We start from the raw sequence: 23,526 nt of genomic DNA on the forward strand, positions 1-23,526 counted from the left end.
TTGCTTGTGACATGCTCTGTTGAGCTGCTTACATGTACTATACTCTGAGGTTTTACATGTATTATTTTATCCGTCTTTATACCGTTCATTTTAAAAACATTTGGTCAAAATAGAAATGTCCTTAACTGTCTCTCAGCCTGGGTAATGTTCTAAGTATGTTGTTAAATTTTAGTTGATCCCAGCCTCCACGTTCTTGTGAAAAAGGCTCTTACAAAAAAAAAAAAAGAGTATTGTAAAAACGGTCGCTGAACATCTTAAATATTTTCTAGGATTTATCTGTGGTATATAGTTATTTAAAAATTACAAGGTTTGCCATCAAAGAAGTTCAAATCAAAATTTGTTTCACCCATGTAATAATCTAGCGTGATATTTTTAGCAAACTCGAAGTACGTACCAGTAAACACGCTCAGCATGATCCAACACGAGTCAAACATCAGTAGAAGACAAGCGTGGTTTTCCACTTTACGAAGGGCTAGGGCCGAAGCGTCTCGAATTTCTTCAAATTTTTTGCACTTCTCCACCATTAACCAAGGCTTATTATTAGTTCCCTTTTCCAGTCGATGTGCTCATATTACCTTTAGGGGAGCCTACTTTTGACAAATTATATGTGAAAATGCCTATACGAACTCTGCAAATTGTTGTGCCAAAATTTACAGAGGCATTTCAAGCAATAGTTTTTGAAGCAAAGTATACAATTGAAGGATAGATAAGATGAAGAAGAACGACATAAGGCTCAAGCTGATATTCACGATAACTTGAAAAATTTAGGCTAAACTTTTGGGATGCTCAGCTTATTACTGTGCTCCTTTAAATACATCTTAGCGAGACTGTGTTTCCATAGAAATTGATCTAATGCATCACATCTTGTTTCGACCCAAGATCCTTGCCTTAAATTTAAATTTTTGGACAGTTCGTTGACTGATTCAAAGCATGATACCTCGCTAAACCGATTTTGGTATCCAAGGTTTTTCAGATTTGTTGTTCTAAGAAAACCAAGAAACAAAAAAATGGGGACACGGGAAAATAGGATTTTTATTCCTAAAAGTTGAGCAGGATTTTAAAATTTTGATCGATTCGTTTTCGTAACAGGAAGAAGGATTTGTTCCCTTTCACTTTGCTGAAATTTCTTTTCGTAATCGTGTACTTCACCCAGATTTACCGTTAAAATGAATATAACTTACATAATATACGGCTGTACTGCATATGAGGCCATGAATATACTTTTAAATTTATTGAAATTTTTCTTTTAGGAACAATTCTTTAAAATTTGTTTTACCCTTTTTTTCCTTCAAGCTGACCCAAAACAAAGAGCAGTTATGGCCAGACCGGGACTGCTGATCGCTTGTACGTTGGTGATTTTTGGAATCGACGTCTTCTTCACGTTTGTTGGTATGTCCGTTTAGATGAAGAAAATTTGCTATTTATCAAGTTATGAGAATGAGACACCAGATTTGAATATTTACCTTGGACGCTTTCCATTTGTCACAACTGGCCGGTCAGACCGGTCATGTCGTGGACGGAATTCTCCAATTGGAGGGCGTGGTTGTAGGCGAATCCTTGTTTACACTTTTTGCCTCATTAACATATGCTTATGCTGAAAATTTGAGTCCAATACATCAAATGGTTTCGGAGAAATTCTCTTCTAAAATCTCGAAATTTTACAGAGAATGTATGGCTCATTAACTTTTTTGCCACCCAGCAATTTCGCAGTTTTTGACGGCTGATACTTCCTTCAATCTTTGCAAGTTGCAAAGAGCTGAAAATTGCACAAATTGCTCAACTTAATCAGCTCTTTCAACTTTTATATATACAGCCAGGGCTTTTATGAGTCATGTCTGGCGAAGTAATTTGTTTTTAGCTTTTACTTGGATTGTGTGCGAGGAGCGAAGTTCTAAAGCTTCGTAGCGTACTATCATATCCATTAAGGCGGGGACATTTGCGATACTCGCACTCAACTTTAGCTGCGGAAACGTGGCTACGGAATGTCAGTCGGGAGAACCGCTTAGGTATTTAACTTAGCTCTAATTATTTTAATGATAGTAATGTCCGACGATAATACATCCCATTTCTTTTGCAAAATCCCCTTACTACCTATTTGTTTTAATCTTGTCAACGTTGAAATTACAGAGGGAAGCAATGACAAATACCACATTACTTATCCAGAAAGGATTGATGGAAGGCGAGCGAGAAGGGATCTGTCAACTTCAGAACAGGTTTGTTCATCCCTCTACGTTGGATCTCCACATTACAAACTTGACATGTAATCATTTATGTGACAATTTAACTGTGAGTCTTGTCTTAGCCAATACCCTGGCTTTTTGAAAAGGAAAAGCAAAAAATACAAAAGAAGAATATACTGGCACTTATTCCAATTGTTTTTTTTAGTTTTTTTTTTTACCGCATCGAAAGTTTTCATCTCCTGATTAACGCCTTTTAAATGTCAGTCCGGTTGACTGTGTGTCCCCGTACCCGGGTGGGTGGGGAAAATCACAAGTTGGAAGCTAGAGTACTGAAATGATGACGTCACAAAACTAAATTTCCGAACTTATGGGATTTGCTGAGTTATTTTGAAAGAGTACGATGAAGAATGCGTACTTGCCAAAAACCAACATCTTATTGCAATTTGGAGGGTGAGATGTTAGTATTGTTATGCTCCGACGACCGCAAACAAATCCTTGTACCTTTGTCCCTGTTCCAAACGTTTAGAACAGAGACAAAATTAGAAGGATTTGTATGGAGTCATTGGAGCATAACAATGCCAAATTGAAACCAGATGCAAGTAGGCAGTTTTCATCATGCTCTTTGCGAAGATCTTAATAAATCCCGTAATTTCAAAAGTTGAAATATTGGTGACGCCAATCTTTAGTACTCCATTTTCCGATATGAAGAGAGGCCCTTTTCCATTTCTTGGTGACAGCTAATTTTAGCTTTCATTGTCTATTTAGGGTGGTCACGTGAATGATGTCTCCTACCGATTGACAGCTTTTGATGAGGACTGGACTCTGGATTTAAAGAAAAATAAGTACAACAAATTATCATTGCTTTTAGGCAGTTATCAAATCTGACATAATCCTTCCCTCCATCGAAACACTGTCAAAGTAAAGTAAAACAATTTATTTAATGTCACTGATAACACGGGGAGTGCTTGCGCAATCTCCCAAGCCAGAGGCTCATGATATAGCGCTTGAACAATAATCTAGATCGAATTGGAATTTGGAAATTTTGGTTTTTGAGGAGTGGGAGTAGCCGAAATTGAGATCTGAGTCATAGGAATCGGAGAGCTAAAGCCGAAAAGCCTGTATTTTTTCAAAGTTCTGAAAAAGCCAGCGCAAGTTATATGTTAATGAAGAAGAAAATCAAGACATTAACCAAATGAAGAACTTACTAAAACATCCACAAGAGGAACGTAGTATTGGATAAAAGCAAGGGAAAGGAAAAGCCAGCAGAATTGAGATGTTTTATGCTGAATAATGTTTGACACGTGACTATACTTCAAATCGCCCAGTGACCATTTCTATTAGAGTGGGATCTAGAGGTCAGCTCTGCATTGTGACGTCAAAGATAGATAGAGATAGATAGATAGTTTATTTCCTACGACGTTGCAACCCAAGTGTTGAATTACGTCATATTTACAGGGATAAATGTAAAAAAAAAAATTGAATCACTACTACGATATTAAAACTAGATCTATAAATTCTTAAAGTACAACAATTCTTAAAAATTCACACAATACTCATTCATATCACAATACTCATTCATATCACAGCAAGTTCCCAATTGGAAACTGAAAAATCAGACTAAAATAATCTTTTAAAACGAAGAATGAATGTGCATAGTTCTGCTAAGTCACAATAGTTTTGTTTTCTTTTGCAGAGAACTAGTTTCACCGTCATTTGCTATGCGCACGTTTGCTGATGATGGCTCAGAAATCATACATGAGGTAGTTAATCATGTAATAAATAATAATACGTCCGAAACCCTCGCAATGAGTTATTTACGCAACTTGTGAATAGACGGCCGAAAAAAATTAAGGCTTCAACGGGGATTCGAACCCATGACCTCTGCAATGTTGGTGCAGTGCTCTACCAACTGAGCTATCAAGCCACTTTACATAAGAGCATAACATGTCCACCTGTTGTGCGGTTTCTCATTGGCCTCTAATCTATTTTCAGGGGGTAACCGACGACTGTCATTATCAAGGCGCCATCCGCGACATGAAGGATTCCAGTGTGGTCCTTGACACCTGTCAAGGACTTAGGTAACATGGTTATTTCAACCAGACAATTTTCTACTTTCACAATTTATTTAATTTTAATAATATTATTTAATTATTTTTTTGTTAGCCACTAAAATACAAGCCAAAACTGTTGGCGTTTACGTCGTTTTTGTTTTGTTTTTTATTTTCTTTCGTTTACAGAGGCTTAATAGATGATGGGAAGAACACTTTTTATATTACACCTGAGGATGGACACAAGGTAAGTCTGGTGAACAAAATATCTCAGGATAACTGGTGAAATTACCTTCATTATTTCTCATTTAACTAGCCCTGCCATAAACCTTGTATACAAATGTAAAACTCTCTGTCTTTCTTTCTTTATTTCTTTCTCTCCTTTCTATTATATCTTGTTTTCTTTTACTGCAATGTATATATCAAATAAGAATCTGTGATTAAACTTATAATCGAGTTCTTGCAGTGAAAATGTGCCAAGACTAGCACCAGCTACCTGCGAGCCAGTTCCAATTGTAAATAGTTAAAAATTAAGAAAATAAAGATTTTTGTTGTTCTTTTTGTTTAAAAAATGTTGTTAAAGTCGCACGCGAGACGCATATGGCGCATTCCACTATACCAATATTTCAGTAATCTGAAGGGAGACTTTGTGGGGTAAAGTTTCCCTTTATCGTGAAACCGACGCAATAGCAGAGACTTATAGGTCAGGATTAGCGGCCTCCGGATCTCTCATGTCCAACGTACCACTTCATCACAACGCCTTCGCCCTATGTAAGCACCAGAAAAAAAAAACAGAAAAAATAATTAAATTTCTTTAACTTTCATAAAACTTAGCCAAAAAAGAAGGATTGATCTAAACACAATACAGTACAACAACAATGACACGATGGAAGTAGGGAAAACTTAATTCCCATTCAAAGGCTACTCTCCTTATATATATTATAATACAAAACAGGTAATACCAAAACCAGGAGAACGGTCTCAGGTCAGTCACAGCTAGTGATTCAATAAGTTAGTTTATTGGACTCAAATGTGTGAATTGTGTCTTAAAAGGCCCTTTTCAACATTGATATCCTAAACATAATCAAATCTGTTTTTTTTTCGTGAGTTCTTGCAGTGAAAATGTGGAATCTTTTGACTTTTGTCTTTATCATGTTTCAGATCAGTGGAGCTCATAAAGTTTTTCAAGCAAAAGAAGAAGACTTTGGTGATATTCACAAACGCTGCGGTAGACTTATAATGCGAACCATATATACCTAATGCTATATTACTCAACGCCTAAACCACAGACAACTTTTTTCCGTCAGAAATGTCATTACGTACATTGCAATTATCGCTATTTCCCTAAACGTCTTAAAATATGCCATTGCTACATAGCTACAGTATGGAGTTTTGCTTCTACATTATTCTCTAAGGAGAGCTAAAACTCAGATGAAAATAAAAAGCATCGAAAACTAGAAATGATTTTGGACGGATCAAGACGATTTCCCTCATATTAACATCTCTTAAACTTTATAAGTTGTAACTTTGTAGCCTTCTCAGAATAATTATCGTGTATCTTGTGATCGGTTCTTTAAGAATCTCGTAATTAATGTGCAAAGACTGACATCTTATAAAGTACTCTCTGGCTCCACAAATCGTTGACGAAACTACGTAACAAAATTTGGGTGTATTTTTTTGGGAGTATCCAAAAAGGGGTTTGTAATCTCAGATCATGCGGATCATGGTGCATCAAAGGACCCGACGAATACACTCTGGACAAGGATTCGTCGGTTCTTTTTATGCACTATGATCCGAATGACCTGAGATCACAAATCCGTTTTTGGATTCTCTCCCCTCCTCCCCCCCAAAAAGATACCGCACCCTTTTAAAGTCATAACTTTGTAGCCTTCTCAGAGTAATTATCGTGTATCTTGTGATCGGTTCGTAAAGGGCCTTGTAATTAATAAACAACGACCGACATCTAATAAAGTACTCTCTGGCTCCACAAACCTTTGACGGAACTACAATGAACTGGCATTGTATCGTTTCTTTCCAGGAAACAAAGAACTGCATTCAGATTCCCACGCCTCTGAAGATAGTCCCGGACCGTTTTCGAAGGTATCTTTTTTTCAATCAAAGATGCTTTTTAAATTATCCTTGTCTTGAATCGAAAATCCATTCACTCCGCATTTGTTTCCTTGGGATCATTAACTGCAATGGTAGTAAATATTCTTTTCTCTTCGTTTCTCGCCATCGCAGCCAAGTTGCACCATTCAATGCCCGCCTTAAGTTGAACGATGTCAGTGACCTTGAATTTTAAATTTTTATTTGTCATTTTAAAATGTTGCCTTGGCGATATCGAAACATTTTGTTTTCTCCGCTAAGTTTTATCCTTAATTATGTATCTAAATCTAATCTTATTCACGAAAAAATATTCCAATTTTTTTTCGTTTCAGATACGGCGTAGCATAACAAACGTGGATGACTTTTACAAACCATTCCTGACGACCAGCGAGACACGATACAATGAGCTGGTGATGGTAGCAGATTTTAGAATGGTTAGTGACGAAAAAAACTTGAGTTATATCTATTTCATTACGAGTCGTAAGATGTTAAAATTTGACTTACAACAGACAGTCATCAAGCAAATAAGTTATCATTAATAAGTTATCATTGATGATCATGATGATGATGATGATTATTATTATTAATCTCTCAATTGGTTTAATTTGTTAGTCAGTCATTCGTTCATTTAGTTTTGTACGGTCATCTATTGATTCCTTCCGTTCATTCTCTTATTTGTTCATGTTGGGAACCATTGAACAGCAAGTCACTCAGTCAATCAATCAATCAATCAATCAATCAATCAATCAATCAATCAATCAATCAATCAATCAATCAATCAATCAATCAATCAATCAATCAATCAATCAATCAATCAATCAATCAATCAATCAATCAATCAATCAATCAATCAGTTGGTCAGCCAGCCCTTAGCCAACTTTTCATTATCTTATTTTTTTAATAAGGCATGTACTTATCTTCCTTACGACTCTGCATGTTTCAATTAACATATCACATCTTTTACATGTAGTACCAGAAGCACAATAACGATACCGCTGCTATCAAAGACCGCGTTATCACATTAGTGAACGTCGTTGACGCGGTAAGTTTTTTTTGACGTACTTTAAAGTTTAAAATTTCTTTTCCTGTACAAGAGTAGCGAATTATCCAAAGGAGAACTGCAACATGTGACCTGATGAGGGACCCTACGCAAATCTTGACTGAAGGAGAGAATCTGGGGAACTGGAATTTTATTTCTGCAGCATCTCTGCGGTAAAACAATGCAAGCTGTTACGAGGCAGTCAATCAGAAATTTTTTCCTGGCGACCAACCGCTGGCCAAAGAACCTGAGGACTCTAGGTAGGAGATTGCACTCAACCCTGATTCGTTGGGTGGTAGCTCGTCTTTCAAAAGTAGGTGAAAACGCGTTGAGCTCCTTATTGGCATTTGCATTGATGTTTTGCATTTAGCAGAAATGAAGAACTGGACTGAGTAGCTCGAAGCATGGTTAGCGCTAACCATTGGTTAAGAGGTATTTAAACCTATAGGTTGTCATGGTATTTAACCCGGGTTAGCGCTAACCATGCTTCGAGGAACTGGGCCCTGAATGATTTTTTCGGTATGGGACAACTGATCACGATAAAGACTAATAATGACTTGGATAAAAAAATTAAAATACAATGCAACTTTACTGTAAGAGATAAGAGAAATATCGGATTTGATCTATCCAATCGCGTTCTTGATTTCTTTCTTTATAAGATTTATCAACGGATAAATATCAGGGTTGTCCTTAAAGCACTGGAAATCTGGACAAATGGTGATCCGTACGAGCGCGAGAAGAAGGGAGGACCTGACCTGGGAAAGTTCAATACTTATCGAGTGGAATTTCTAAAGAAGAAATTTCCACATGATAATGCCCAGTTACTGAGGTACGTTTCTATACAACCTGAATCTAAGCAAGCCAGCTCTATATATTTCCTTTATCATTTGGTTATTTTCAAATTAACATTTGAAGTGGCAAGATAGACTCATCCCTTTATGAATTTCAAAAGAATACGATAATATACCTACTCAATGCTCAAGACAGAAACTTTCATGTGCTTGGAAAAACGGCATATTCAAAGGGGTGGGAAGGGGGAGGGGTTAATGTTTGATTTGCGTTGTGGTACAAATACTGCTTATTCTTGCTTGAAACTCTGTAGAGGCTCTAGGAACTCTTACCTGTTCACGCGATACGACAAATACCAATTGATAATATTGTTAAAACTGTGTAGCGTCTTGTTCAGGTGATACAAAAGGTATCACTTTCAACATGCCACCCTGAAGAAGGCAGCACTGCCGAAACATCGTTGGACATAAACCGAACCTAATAGCGTTAAAAAATACCAAAACCTTATAAATACCAATTGATGCCAATCAGGCGCCTGCTCACTGGATACATGACTGATAAGGTGGAAGACTTTTTAAGACCCGTTCAAGATTTTTTACATCAATTAGGCCCCAAAATTCTTCAGTTTGCACTCAAGCTTACTCTAATTAGTACTGACAATAAACATCACTCAAAAAAAGCTGCCTTAAATTTAGGGTTGAAGCAAGGAAAGAGTGAGTGGTTACTTTAAACTATCGATTACAGAATCGACGTAAAAATGCTTTTTCAATTCTAAAAGATCGCCCCTCTCGAGCTCGCTGGAGATTTTGCACGCGCGAGTGTTTACTTGCACGCTACGTGAATTTAGTTTTAACGCGTATATTTAGTTGAAGTAAACAGAGCAGTTTTTAGTGATTAGTCTTTTGTTGTTGGTGTTTTGTTTTGACAGTCCACATTTGCTGGTTTTTCGTTTTTATCCCATTAAATTTCGTAGTTTGACCCCTACACAACCATGAAACACTTTTTTTTTTTTTTTTAACAAAAGACAACTTCTTGGGACAATGAAGAGTACAAAAGAAAAACTATAAAAGCCACGAAAGCTGCCTCATGATTCAAAGGCCATCAGTGGGAAATGTTCAGCAAACATGTTTAACGCCTTAACCTGGAAAAAGGCAGGAAAACCAAAAAATGTGGATGAAATAGTTGTCAGCATGAGTTGTGTACGATACTATATTTATGTGTTAACAGATTACCCACGAACTTGGCTCTTTTCTTACTTTAGTGAATGGGGTTGGTCGGACTGTGCAGGCATGGCTTACGTATTTGGCATGTGTGGTGGTGTTTCTAGTGGTGTCAATCGCGTGAGTCATCGATCTTTCCTTACCATTAAGCATCCAACACCAAAACGAGAAAAAAGAATTTTAACTTTCATTATAGAGCGGTTTTCAATCGAGTGTCGTAAAACCAAAACCAAAGTAATCACCTCGACCAATCACAGCAGACGTAAATAACGCAAGAAGCCAATCAGAAATCGTAGTATGTAGCCGGGGCCAAGCGCGGGAAAATGCTTGCGAGTAAGTCACGAGATGTTTTGGCTTTTACTTCTCATTGGTTGAAAAAGTGGCGCGAGCTTTATCAACCAATCATAGAGCATAGTAAATCGAAACCAAAGGAAACGCGAATTACTTTCGACACTGAATTGAAAACCACTCTAAGAACTTTATTTGCATAACAGTCAGTAAAGAAGAAATGCAGATAGGGAGGAACCAAATCCTCATATGGACCTGACCCCCTAACATCATTATATGAATAGAATATAACAACACACAATTTACAGATAGTATACAATTCCACTTTCGTTTTTAATCAAACGGCAAACACCAAAAGAAAGAAGTTCATGAAAGATGGATAAAGGGTTACATCCAAAAAACCAGGGTGGTGCTACCACTATAATCCAAATTACCTTATCAACTCTGTTGATAAAACCATCACTGGTACCCGAAAGGTTCATGTGTTCACACTGTACGATTTCATTTCCGTCACAACCTCAAAAATAAAGTTTGGATACAAGGCGTAATAAACTCGAAGAAAGTCAGGAAATTTCTTCCGACTAAGTTTTATCTGAATTTTTCCTTCTTATTGGTAATTTTTTTCCACAGACTTAAAATTTTGAACCACCTTGTACAACACGATAAATGAAACATAAATGTAACCTTTTCTTCCCAAACTGAGCGTCGTGCACATTACACTGTTTTGAAAACTTCCCCATGAAGTTTTATTTTTATGAATTGTTTTAGCATATCGGATGAAAATGCCCTCCTGCCTAGATTAGCTCGCTATTTGCAGGCGGTGTTCATTGTAAGTAGCTTTTGGAAAACTTAATAAACTTGAACTTGAACTTGAACTTGAACTTGAGCCCTGAAAGTATGGTTTATAACGGTTGAATTTTCCTTTTTTTCATCATAGTGGAGTATGAGCAGTATTATTGGTCCTTATGTTGTGGTTGCTCATGAAATGGGGCACAATTTTGGATTCAGTCACGACACAGGTAAGTAAATTATGTAAGAGTTGCTGTTTTTGTTGTTCAGTGTCGTTGCTGTGGCTGCTGTTGCAGTGCATGTTGTAAATCACAGGATATAGGTCCTTGCCTACCTTTCTCCAAGAAACCCGGAAAAAGAGTGAATTTCGCGAGACCATTTCAATATTTAAACGCAAACGGCAGAAATTACCACGTCACCATGTTTATCCATCATTTTTCGCTCGCTGTTTTCAGTTTCTCGTTAAAATTAAGTATTTAGGCGTTAGTATCAAAGGCCAGAACTGTTTTGCACTATTCTCACCTATCTTTTTATTATTTCAAGAAAATATAAACCTGAATCTCACGTTTGCCGTTTGCCTTAAACGCGATTCTGAATCTCTTTATTATCCGTCAAATATTCTCCCTTGCATGGGTTTAAAAAAACACAGGTGATGTAATATTGCCCAACTGGGACTATCGGATGATAACGCACAAGTGATATACTTGTTAAGCCCTCAGTTTTCATGCTAGAATCGTTTCATTGCGATGAAAGACATTATTTAAAAGTTGAAAGATAGAAGAATGTTTTCTTTCATCAGATCGTCATTACAGTCAATAGGATTCATTCTCTTGTACCTTATCATCATTACGAAACTTTTGAATGAAGGAGATCACAAGATGCACAAATGAACTGTTCTGTAAACTTTTCGTTGCTGGATCTCTTGTAGTAGAAATGCACGTGCCAGACGTCACTTAACAATTAAATAAACCAAACTGGTTTCAGGGCTGACACTACGGTAAGGGAAATTTACTGATTTCGGCAAAAAATATTTCAACTGGTACCACTGGTCTTCTTCAGGGCCAGAGTTAAAAAAACGACTCTTGAAAGTTTATTTATTATCATCATTGACCTTGTTGTATTTATATTATATTCAAGGTGATTGCAAATGTTTAACACCGCGAGGATGTTTCATGGGCGGTCACAAGTATGTCATAGAGTTATTTCAGCTTTGTGAACATTTTAATAATGAGCCAGCCGATTTTATGCAGCATTTTTGTAACAGTCGACTGTAATGTATGGGCGCTTTCCACTGCCAGAACTGGCCGGTAAGACCGGTCACTTACTAAATGGATTGCGGCCAATTTTCAAGGCATTGCTGTACATAAAAGTTTCACACTTGACCATTCCGAAAATAGTTAACAATTATTCCACTCGCACTTGTTGGATACCATAAACTGTCGCTTATACACGTATAATAGGGATGATGAATTATTTATATTGAACAAGGTAATATGAGACTGGGCATTGATGACTGGCAACTCAGGTAATTTATAGAATTGCCTTCCTAAAAAATCCAGCAAACAAATGCGACACCAAAATCAAAAGAAAGACAAAAGGAATGATCATTAAACAGTATATTCAATACTTAAATGTTCATTTGAGGAATTTCCATCCAATAGTAGTGTGTCACGTGCTCAGTCAGCACTGGTGTGGGAAGTTCTTCGGCCTCGGTTGTTTTTCATGAGAGCATGTGTTGCTACTACATTTCCTTTAAAAATGTGTTTCTATTCGTATAGGTTTATTATGTAGCAGAGAATCCAAAATTTCCACGAGGCATAGGTTCTGAATACGGCCGTGATAAAGATTATTTTTCAAAATACCGTTTGTTTATGACAAATTTCTTACAGAACCAGAGTTCCGGGATTTTCAAACTGCAGCTTGGAGTCACTGAAGAGACTCAATGATTGGTGTTTGTACAACGTGCCAACTTATAAGGTATTTAAATTTTATGATATCACGAAACAGATATATATCTTACAAAATACGTAAGTTAAGAACAAAAGTTCAAGGAACGGGTGACATGTGAGCAAAGACTAAATGATGAAAAGGGAGTAGTTAGATATTTGGGTGTATGAGCCCACTTTTCAAAAAAATGATAAAAAATCCCATACAAATCCTTATAAACCCCAATAACTACATAAAATACTATTTCAGCCTTTGAATTCAACAATGAACTCCTGCAACGGAGACGTCAAAAACCTAAAAACCTAAATTTAGCTTTTGACCTAAAAACCGAAATTTAGCTTTTGACCTAAAACCTAAAAACCTAAATTTAGCTTTTGACCTAAAAACCTAAATTTAGCTTTTGACCTAAAACCTAAAAACCTAAATTTAGCTTTTGACCTAAAACCTAAAAACCTAAATTTAGCTTTTGACCTAAAACCTAAAAACCTAAATTTTCCTTGCTTTTTTCAAAACTGGTTTAAACCGGTTATTCAATTTTATGTAACCTTATTTATATGAACAACCAATTTGATCACAATGATAAAACATATTTTATTCATCCAACATTTGAAAATTACGGAGCCTCAGTTGATGGTTATATAATCAATCGTAAAAGATTAGAACCTAGAAAAGGATATTTGTCTGAGAATGGCTATTATATAATTTCTCCGGGACGTAACAATACATGCCCCGCTCATCGATTCGTCTATGAGGCCGTAAATCAGACACATATTTCTCCTGGATTGCAAATAAATCACATTGATTCCAATCGCCAGAACAATTCAATTGTAAATTTGCAATTGGTTACAGCCTCTGAAAATATGAAACACATGCACAAAGCCAGAAAAGAATTTTTGAACAGCTCTTACTCTGAAGATGAATTGAGAGTTGTCAATAGATTAATGGAATTTCCACCAATGGAAGACAATGATTGCGAGTTTACACGCACAGAAAATAAAATAATCAATAAGATGTTTTACAGAATGTGTAACGATTTGGATGACAAAGATTTTCCACTCTACAGGGATTAATCATCAATGAATACAAGGGTTGTTTGGCTATATTTGATGTATTTTTTGGGGTCAATTTGGTCATGAATTTGAAAACCTTAACGATATAAAGCGATAATTATAGATACTATTATAGAAGAAATGAGTGAGAAAATAAAAATTAGAGAAAATGTATTGGATTCTTCTGCTGGTGAAAAATCAGTAGCAAACACTGTTATTCATAATGAAGGAAAAAAATATTTTATACACCATAAATATGATAATTATGGATCTTCAAAAGATGGATATATAATCAATCGAAAGAGATTGATTCCAAGAAAAGGAATATTACATTTAACTGGGTATTTGCAAACAACTGTTCGCAACCAAAATGGAATCAAAAATTTTTATGTTCACCGATTTGTTTACGAATGTTTTAATGGTCCAATTTCTGATGGAATGCAAATTAATCACAAAGATTCAAATAAACAAAATAATTGTATAGACAATCTTGAGCTTGTAACACGGCAACAAAACATGATATACAAAGGAAAAATTAGACTTGGTAAACAAAAATCAAAAAAGCAAAATGTTCCAACTAAATGTGAAAAATTTCATTATCATCATATTTTTACCAACTTTGGAGCCAACAAATTTGGGCAAATATACAATAAAAAAACCAAGAGAGTTTCAATTGGAATAAAAAAATTTGATGGTTATTTTAATATAACATTATCACAAATTGGTTTACAAAGAAAAACTATTGATGTTCACCGATTTGTTTACGAATGTTTTAATGGACCAATTTCTGATGGAATGCAAATAAATCACATTGACTCCAATACACAAAATAATTGCATTAATAACCTTGAATTAATGACTCGTTCAGAAAATGCTAAACACGCTCATGAAGCCAAGAAATATAAAACAAAGATTGAAATCACATCTGATAAGCCCATTGAATCAATCAAAATGGAAATTAAATTGGAGAAATCAGACGAAGAGTTTACAGAAGATGAAAAACAATTAATTGATAAAAAATACAATACAATTATTGAAAAAATCAAAATGGGTAAATTTCCATACAAAAAACAACTTCAAGAACATTTACCAAACATGGAATTTTGGTGATTTTTGTAGTTTAGTTTGTAGTTAGTGACCTTAGATTTCATGAAAAATAAATGGAATTTGAGGCCATGTTGCCACAAAACAGAAACAAATCAACGAAGCCGTCAGTCCTTCCACAGATGACTGACATGGATGTTGCCTCCAGTCTTCATCCATTAGCAAATCTGGAATCACAAAATAAAAATAATCTGTCGTATAATATTATAATGAACAAATCTAATCTATCCAAATTGACGAAAGATCAATTAATTGAATTATTAATCGCTAAACAAAAACCGGTTCCAATGCCGAGAATTAAGAAAGTGAAACCAATACCCTATCCACGAAAATCTGTCAAACAAATGGTAAAAGAGTACGAGAATACAATCATCAAGCCGCCAATGCAATTCAGAGATCGACCAATTGTTCAACCAAGAAACAACATTATTCCTCCTCCAAAACAATTTGCTGATAAACCCAAAGCAGCACCAAGGACTAAGAAAATGGCTCCGATTCCTAGACAGAGAACTCAAATCACAGAAGTTGCAAGAGCATTCAAGGGATATAACAAATCTTATGAAGTTGGAATTAAAAATGAAACAGATCCTTTGATACAAATGAGTTCAACCAGATTAGCTATTGCTCATTTTATGAAACAATTATTAACTCAAATGAAAGGAATAAAATTTATTGAAACTTTGACAATTTATTTTGAACAACAAAAAGGAAACCAAACTGTCTCCAGAATTGGATATTTTAATAGTAAACCAAAAACAATAACTAATGCCAATGATTTTCAAGAATCTTTGGATGTTAATGTTGAACAAATTATGAATGATATTCACAAATGGATTAGTGAAGGTTCAGCTTGGATAATTAAATCAATCAATGGACATTACATTAATATTATCAAATATCAGCCTCTTACTGGAAGTTCTTACATTAAACTTCCAACTGAACTTCAACATCACAAATGTGGATTGATTAATCTCAAGAATAAAGATAATGAATGCTTTCGTTGGTGTCACGTTAGACATTTGAATCCACGAGAAAATAATCCACAACGAATCAAAAAAACTGATAAAGCATTTATGCCACAATTGAATTACCAAGGAATTGAATTCCCTGTTTCAGTCAAACAATACAACAAAATTGAAATCCAAAACAGTATCAACATCAATGTTTTTGGTTATGAAAACAAACAAACTTATCCAATTTATGTGTCCAAAGAAAAGTTTGAGAATGTGATGAATCTATTGCTAATCTCAGAAGATGAAAACAAACATTACTGTCTTATCAAAGATTTTAATCGATTTATGCACCACAAAACCAAATCACATCAAAGAAAACATTTTTGTATGCATTGTTTGCAATGTTTTTCATCAGAACGAGTTTTAACCAAGCATAAGGAAGTATGTATTGAAATCAATGGTGTACAATCAATCAAAATGCCCGAAGTTGGCTCCAAAATAGAATTCAAAAATTATCATAAACAAATGCAAGCACCATTCGTGATATACGCAGATTTTGAAGCAATCACTGAACCAATTCATGGTTGTAATCAATCTAACCAACAATCTTTTACTGAAGCTTATCAAAAACACACTGATTGCGGTTATGGTTACAAAGTTGTTTGCTGCTATGATGACAAATATTCCAAACCAATAAAATATTATCGTGGAGAAAAAGCTGTTTACAAATTCATGCAAGCAATGCTTGATGAAGTCAAATATTGCCGCAATACAATCAAATACAAATTCAATAAACCATTAGTTATGTCTCCAGAAGATGAAGACAAATTCCAAAAATCAACATCTTGTCATATTTGTGGTAAAAAATATGAACCAAATGATAAACGTGTCAGAGATCATTGTCATATTAATGGAGAATTCCGTGGCTCAGCCCATAATCAATGTAACAGGGATTTTACAATAACTAACAAAATCCCTGTAATATTTCATAATTTGAAAGGATATGATAGTCATTTTATAATGCAAGAAATTGGTAAAATTATTGAGACCAATACTTATGTGGATAAAAAAGGTGAAACCAGACAACACAAAATTAATGTAATCCCAAATAACATGGAGAAATACATGGCCTTCATGTTGGGTTATAATTTGGTATTTATCGATAGTTTACAGTTTATGAATCAATCATTGGCAAATCTTGCAAAAAATCTACCAGAAGATGCCTTCAAATATACCAATGAAGTTTTCAAAGGTCGTAAATTACAATTAATGAAACAAAAAGGAGTTTATCCGTACGATTATATGAGTAATTTTGATAAATTCAATGATACTCAATTACCAACCAAAGATGAATTTTACAGTCAAATGAATAATACAAATATTACTGATGAAGAATACAGTCATGCACAAAATGTTTGGAATACATTTCAATTGAAAACCATGGGCGAATACCATGATTTATATCTCAAATCTGATGTATTATTGCTGGCTGATGTTTTTGAAAATTTCCGTAAAACATGTTTGGAATATTATAGATTGGATCCATGTCATTATTTTACATCTCCGGGATTATCTTGGGATGCAATGTTGAAAATGACTGAAGTCAAACTTGAATTAATCACGGATATTGATATGTATCAATTTGTTGAAAAGGGCATGCGTGGAGGAATCAGTTACATAGCCAATAGATACGGCAAAGCTAACAACAAATACATGCAAAATTGGAATCCAAATGAACCCAGTAAACATATCATGTATTTGGATGCAAACAATCTATATGGATGGGCTATGTCACAACATCTTCCAACTGGGAATTTCAAATGGTTGAATAAACAGCAAATAAAAAACATTAATTGGAAAACGATTCCCAAAGATAATAAGACTGGATATTTATTGGAAGTTGATTTGGAATATCCTCATGAATTACATGACCTGCATAATGATTATCCATGTGGTGCTGAACAAATCAAAGTGGCACCAAATATGCTGTCAGATTATTGCCAAAGAATTGCAGAAAAATTTGGAATAACAAGTGGACAAGTCAAAAAACTGATTCCAACATTGGCAAACAAATCAAAATATGTATTACATTATCGTAATCTGCAATTGTATCGTGAATTGGGTTTGAAATTGACTAAAATATACCGTGTATTATCCTTTAATCAAAGTCCTTGGTTGAAGACATACATTGATTTCAATACACATCAAAGAACTAATGCAAAAAATGCTTTTGAGAAAGATTTTTTCAAACTGATGAACAATAGTGTCTTTGGTAAAACAATGGAGAATATCAGAAAACGGGAAGACATTAAACTGGTGACTAATGAGAAACAATTATTGAAAATGACTTCCAAACCAACATTCATCAATAGCAAAATCTTTAATGAAAACTTGGTTGCAGTCCATAAAATAAAGGAATCGTTGACACTCAACAGACCAGCCTATGTTGGTATGTGTATCCTTGATTTGAGCAAAACATTGATGTACGATTTCCATTACAATTTCGTTAAAAACAAATATGGTAACAAAGCTAAGTTACTGTTTACGGATACAGACAGTTTGACATATGAAATTGAAGCCGAAGATGTGTATCAAGATTTTTGGAATAAAAAAGAAATGTTTGATAACTCGGATTATCCATCAAATCATCAATTTTATGACTCCACAAACAAGAAAGTTATTGGAAAATTCAAAGATGAAGCCGCTGGTGTACCCATTACTGAATTCGTTGGATTGAGATCCAAAATGTATTCATATATCAAAGAAAACAACAATGGTGGAAAAACAGCCAAAGGAATCAAAAAGAATGTCATCAAAAATGATATTCAACATTTTGATTACAAAGATGTGTTGTTCAATGAGAAACAATTATTTCACCAAATGAAAACAATCAGAAGTAACCATCATGAACTTGGTAGTTACACCATCAACAAGACATCGTTGTCATGTTTTGATGATAAACGATATTTGTATCCTGATGGAATACACTCATTGGCCTATGGTCATTATGCTATCCAATGATAGTATCAACTTGTGATCAAAACATTGCAACAAAAACTTGTGACAAAACTTGGTTTTTATTTGTTTTTTGATAAATATTTGATTTGAACACTTTGACTCATCTTTTGTGATGAGATATTTAATTTTAATGTTTTTGGAGAAAATTTGGTTTCAATATCTTTACAATTATTTGGTTTGTTTTTTGTCAAATATTTGATTTCGAGACTTTGTATCATCTTTTGTGGTTTCAATATTTTCGAAAACATTTTTGTGTAATTATATTATATACTATATTTATACAAAAATGAAATCCAAAATATTGAAAAAACCAAAAGATGTTTCCAAGCAGGTGGAATCATCTCTGTGTCAAAGCCTGCATTGCAAAGATGAATGTGAATTTTGTGGATATCATGATGAATCCAAAGTTGAGAAACAACCATCAATGCCTGATTGTTGTGGATCACAGAATTTGAAAAACATGGAATGTCAATTAACGTGTGTTGCTTGTGGACAGGTTGTTGGTGAAGAATACAAAACAGAATACATCAATTTTCATGTCAATTTGTTCAAAATATACAAGAAAACAGTGTATAATAGAAAATACCATTTGTTGCATACATTAGATAAAATTATTTTGAAAAACAAAATTGAAATCAGTTGTTCAACCAATTTCAAAATTCATAAAATATTCGTTGAAATAAACAAAATACTGCCACAAATCAATGGTAAAAGAAAGAGAATAATCAGTTTGAAATATCTTTTGCATAGAATATTGCAATTAATGAAAATTGATTCTTCCCAAATTGAGTTGACAAAATCCAAAAAAACAATGAAATTATACAATGTTTATTGGGATAAAATTATGGACATTATTGGCCCCCAAATCATGCACATTATTAATCAAACATAAGTGAATATCTGATATTTTTTATCATATTTGTCACCCCATTTATCGACAATCGGCGAATTATCCAAAATGAAATCATCATTTTGAGTAAGCTTGTTTGTCAAATCATCTCTATCAAAATGTCCATTTCTCATTATTTCTTTTATTTCATTTAATAAATGTCCGTAAGTTTGAAAAGCATATTGGCATTGATAAAGTTTGATTTCAACTTTTTTATGCTTCATATAAGCTTGAATTATGACAGACACCGATGATATTGCCAATAATGAAGCTCCACTGGTTGCAACCGATGATGCAATACCACCAGTTGCAAATACAATGGATGAAATATTACCAGCGAATTCCCATTTTTTGAATCTTTTGTATGCACTTTTGTACATCCACATCTTTTTGTGATATGTCATGTAATAAGCTTTCAATTCATCAATTTCTTCTGTTGATAATTGATTTGAAATATGATTGAAATCAATTATTAATTTCTTCTTTTGCATATATTATATGGTTATCTTATTTTTGATGCAATAATAGAGACCAGTTATTTGACCCAAAAACATGCATTTTTTCATCCAAGGATATGTTTTTTTCTCATTAATGGTGTACATGTATCCTTTGTCACGATGATATCTGTTGTAAAATTGGCCATAAGCATCATGTAATATTCCATGTGATCTGATATATGGTTGCCAACCAAATAATCGATGGAGAATAGCTGTTAACCATCCATCTCCAGGCCCAATTAATCCGATTCCATCATGAATTAACTCTTTGTAAACTTCATCAGGTAAACCTGTGTTGTAATGTTTTTCATACAAATATGTGAATATTACGATACTTTTTATCATGCATTCCTGTCTGGGTAATATTGGAAGACTCAATTTACGGTGAAAATCTATCATCGATGTTCGAATGTGTTCTTGCAATTCTGACAATTCTTTCATTATACAATTTGATTACAATGTTTTTATTCATTATTGTCAGGTAATTGTATCCTAATATATTCAACAAAATACTTCATTGTCCAATCAGATGGATGATTGTTGAAGTAGCAATAATAGTTTTCAAATGACACATCAAAGAAGAATTCCAATTGATCAAATGATGATGACACCAAACCGGATTTAGAATGATGATATCTGTCATTTCTCCTGATATATGTGTTTGTCACAATAATCTCTTGCAATGTATTGATTCCTTTAATGTCATCTTTACTCAATAATTTTATCCATTTGTAATTTGTTTTTGGTATTGTACCACTTTTTCTTCCTATTCTCATTGCAACTTGATTGTTGAGAAACGTTACAGCTTCCTGAGCTTGTTGAGCTTTAAACTGAGCCAGAGCTTGTTGTATTTGTGTTTCAATATATGGTTTGATGATGTCTTCATTGTTGTTAATTAATTGTTGGAGTGAAATTGCATGATTTGAATTAACTCCATCTTTTATCACCAAATGTCTGTTTTCTGTATCCAAATGACCATCATCATTCAGATGTATTGGTTCTCTGTGTTTGTATCCATCTGGGAAATTTTCATGTTCAACTGTGAACTCAATTTTGTTTCCATCATCATCAAGAATATGGTTTCCATTTTCATCTTCAATGTATGGCATATCTATTATATATATAATGTTGATAATTCAAATTGATATTTACCTTGAAAATTACTCACTACACGTCGTCTATCATTTTTATCAATAATGACAGCCATTTCTATACTATGTAATTTTGCATTAGTTGTCATACTATTAATTCCTGATTTGATTGACATTGAAAAAGTATGATGTGCACCCCCTTGTCGCGTCACAATGGATACTGCAGCATTTGTTACTGTTGAAGTTGTTGAAATAACAATTCTTTTTAATCTTATTTGTTTATAAACAATCATATTTGTCCCCACAAAATTTTTAAAAAAACCAAATTTTATTTCACCTTCAATTGTATAATGACATTCAGAATTAACCAACACACGTCTATTAATTGCATCTTGATCAAGTAATGCATCACCAACATTTATGATACGATTATTGTTTACATTAACTATTTTATTAAAATTTGCATGATATCTTTCAAAATAATTAGAGTATAATATTTTCAATTCAAAAGTTCCATTGACAGCAGTTCCAGCTCCAATATTATCCAATATTGACATAGAATCAATACTGACAAATTTTCTTGATTTGGGCAAATCAAATGTATTGCTTCCACTTATTATGTTCCCGATTCTGTGGTATGTGTCAGTGTTGGTTGTTTCACCTTGTTTTTTCCCATTTATCAAAATTTGTGCATTTGCAACTTGTTGATTGCTTTGGAAAACAATGGAGTATAGATTGAAAAAGTTATTTCCATCAGCAGCGATTTGAAAATTATTTGTTGGATTTGTTCTTTGGAAAACACCACTGGCAATAGTTCCAGTGTATTTCGTTTTGAATAAGTTGGTAAAATAACCCAAATTCATTGCTTCAGAATCAAATATCGGATTTAATAAACCAGAAATAATCTTATTATTCATATCCATATTGACTTTCATATCCATATCTCCATTTTTATATTCAAACATGACATTGTCCAAGCCGTCATACACTCCTGGATAAACGCTATCTGACCAATCTTTTACCCCATAAACAACCAGATGACATTGTACTGGAGTCGCTGTAGCAGTTCCATGCATCGTCAAATAGATGTAATTTGGAGTTTGTTTGCTGTTGTTATTGAATTGAACCAATAGCTTGCTATAAGCAGTGAAATCATGCTGTACAGCTTTGTGGATGTATGCTTCAGAAGCTGTACATGATAATTGAATATTAGTCATTTCCGGTGGGTAGAATTCAAACACAATTGTGTATGTTCCAATAGCAAGAGTATAAATATTGAAACCTATCCTTGATCTGTAATCATTACTTCCACTGTCTTTAATCAATGTGATATCATAAGCTTTTTTATTCTGATGTGGGGATTGATTGAAAGCAGCTATTCCATACACTGTGATATTATATTCTGAACTGCTTTCATCAGTATCTGTAAGATATTTGAATTCATTTGTTTTATGGCTGCTGACAAGATGACTTTGCTCCAATTTGTCATCAAAATATTTTTTGGTAGTAGCATCATTATCATCAGTTGGTTGAGCCATATCTTTGATTTGTTTATTATTCATATCAAGGTTTCCAGTCATTGCAACACTTCCATCTTTTTTCAAATATACACTCAAATCACTTCCAACAGATGGTATTTTAGCTATTTCTGTATCAACATATGCTTTAGTGGAAGCATCATTGGGATTGGAAGGATTTCCAAGAACGATTATTTTATGACCTCTCATATCTAATTCACCACCAAGAGCATTCGGTGTTAACCTGTTGAGAAAGTTATGATCAACGTAGTGTTTATTAACAGCATCGTTATCATCAGTTGGTTGAGCCATATCTTTGATTTTATGATTGTCCATATCGAGGTCACTATTGGAGACTTTTTGTAAATATTTAGTATCACAGAAACCTAAATTAACAACATCATATGTATTTTGTATATTGGCTCCAAGATTAGTAATTTGTTGATTACCCATATCCAGATTTCCAGTCATTTCAACAGTGCCATCTTTTTTCAAATATGTAGACAAATCAGGTGATGGTATTTTTTTAATCTCATCATCGACATATTTTTTATTCGCCGCTTGATCGTTATTATCGGGTTTTAAAACACTAATATCAAAAAATGTTTTCCGTCCAGTAATATGTTGTTCTGTTGATGTAACCATTATTTCACTTTTAGCTCGTCCACCATGGCCATCAAAGTTTTTCAAATCTGGTATATTAAGATGAATGTTTTCATAAGACTGATGCTCAGTTAATAATCGTACATCATTGGAGCTGCCAGCCCCGTCTGGCGTGTCTTGCAAATAGATACTATTGGTATGAACACTTCCACTGTTGCTGTAAATTACTGCTTTATTAGCTCGCACATCACCAGGAGCATTATCCAACAATTGTATTTGGCTCTTTGTGACAACATCATTGGGATCAGCTCCTTGTTTAACATTAACAAGTTTTTTGTTTTGTATATCATAATTGCCATTTGGGGTTAATTTAAACCCTATTCCTTGAGGCCCAGCAGC

At 34.1% G+C, this 23,526-nt stretch overlaps 1 protein-coding gene and 1 non-coding gene across 2 annotated transcripts in view; one reads left to right on the top strand and one right to left on the bottom strand.

The window, feature by feature from the left end:
* The window catches only part of LOC146452351 (uncharacterized), an 87,989-nt gene that overhangs the window by 1,667 nt on the left and 62,796 nt on the right, over positions 1-23,526 (top strand). The window contains exons 2-16 of the mRNA XM_085097957.1: positions 1,294-1,389; positions 2,128-2,213; positions 2,946-3,022; positions 3,874-3,940; positions 4,173-4,258; positions 4,418-4,475; positions 5,390-5,456; positions 6,267-6,328; positions 6,667-6,768; positions 7,305-7,376; positions 8,033-8,202; positions 9,424-9,502; positions 10,608-10,689; positions 11,597-11,645; positions 12,349-12,436. Of these exons, the coding sequence (XP_084954083.1) occupies positions 1,317-1,389; positions 2,128-2,213; positions 2,946-3,022; positions 3,874-3,940; positions 4,173-4,258; positions 4,418-4,475; positions 5,390-5,456; positions 6,267-6,328; positions 6,667-6,768; positions 7,305-7,376; positions 8,033-8,202; positions 9,424-9,502; positions 10,608-10,689; positions 11,597-11,645; positions 12,349-12,436 (1,218 nt within the window). The 5' untranslated portion in view covers positions 1,294-1,316. The remainder of the gene's footprint in view (positions 1-1,293; positions 1,390-2,127; positions 2,214-2,945; positions 3,023-3,873; positions 3,941-4,172; positions 4,259-4,417; positions 4,476-5,389; positions 5,457-6,266; positions 6,329-6,666; positions 6,769-7,304; positions 7,377-8,032; positions 8,203-9,423; positions 9,503-10,607; positions 10,690-11,596; positions 11,646-12,348; positions 12,437-23,526) is intronic.
* Positions 4,031-4,104, bottom strand: Trnav-aac (transfer RNA valine (anticodon AAC)). The gene has a single exon. It is a non-coding gene; the product is annotated as a tRNA-Val (tRNA).

The sequence above is a fragment of the Pavona decussata genome, unplaced genomic scaffold, assembly GCF_977016875.1.
Source record: "Pavona decussata unplaced genomic scaffold, jaPavDecu1.1 SCAFFOLD_371, whole genome shotgun sequence".
Lineage (NCBI taxonomy): Eukaryota > Metazoa > Cnidaria > Anthozoa > Scleractinia > Agariciidae > Pavona > Pavona decussata.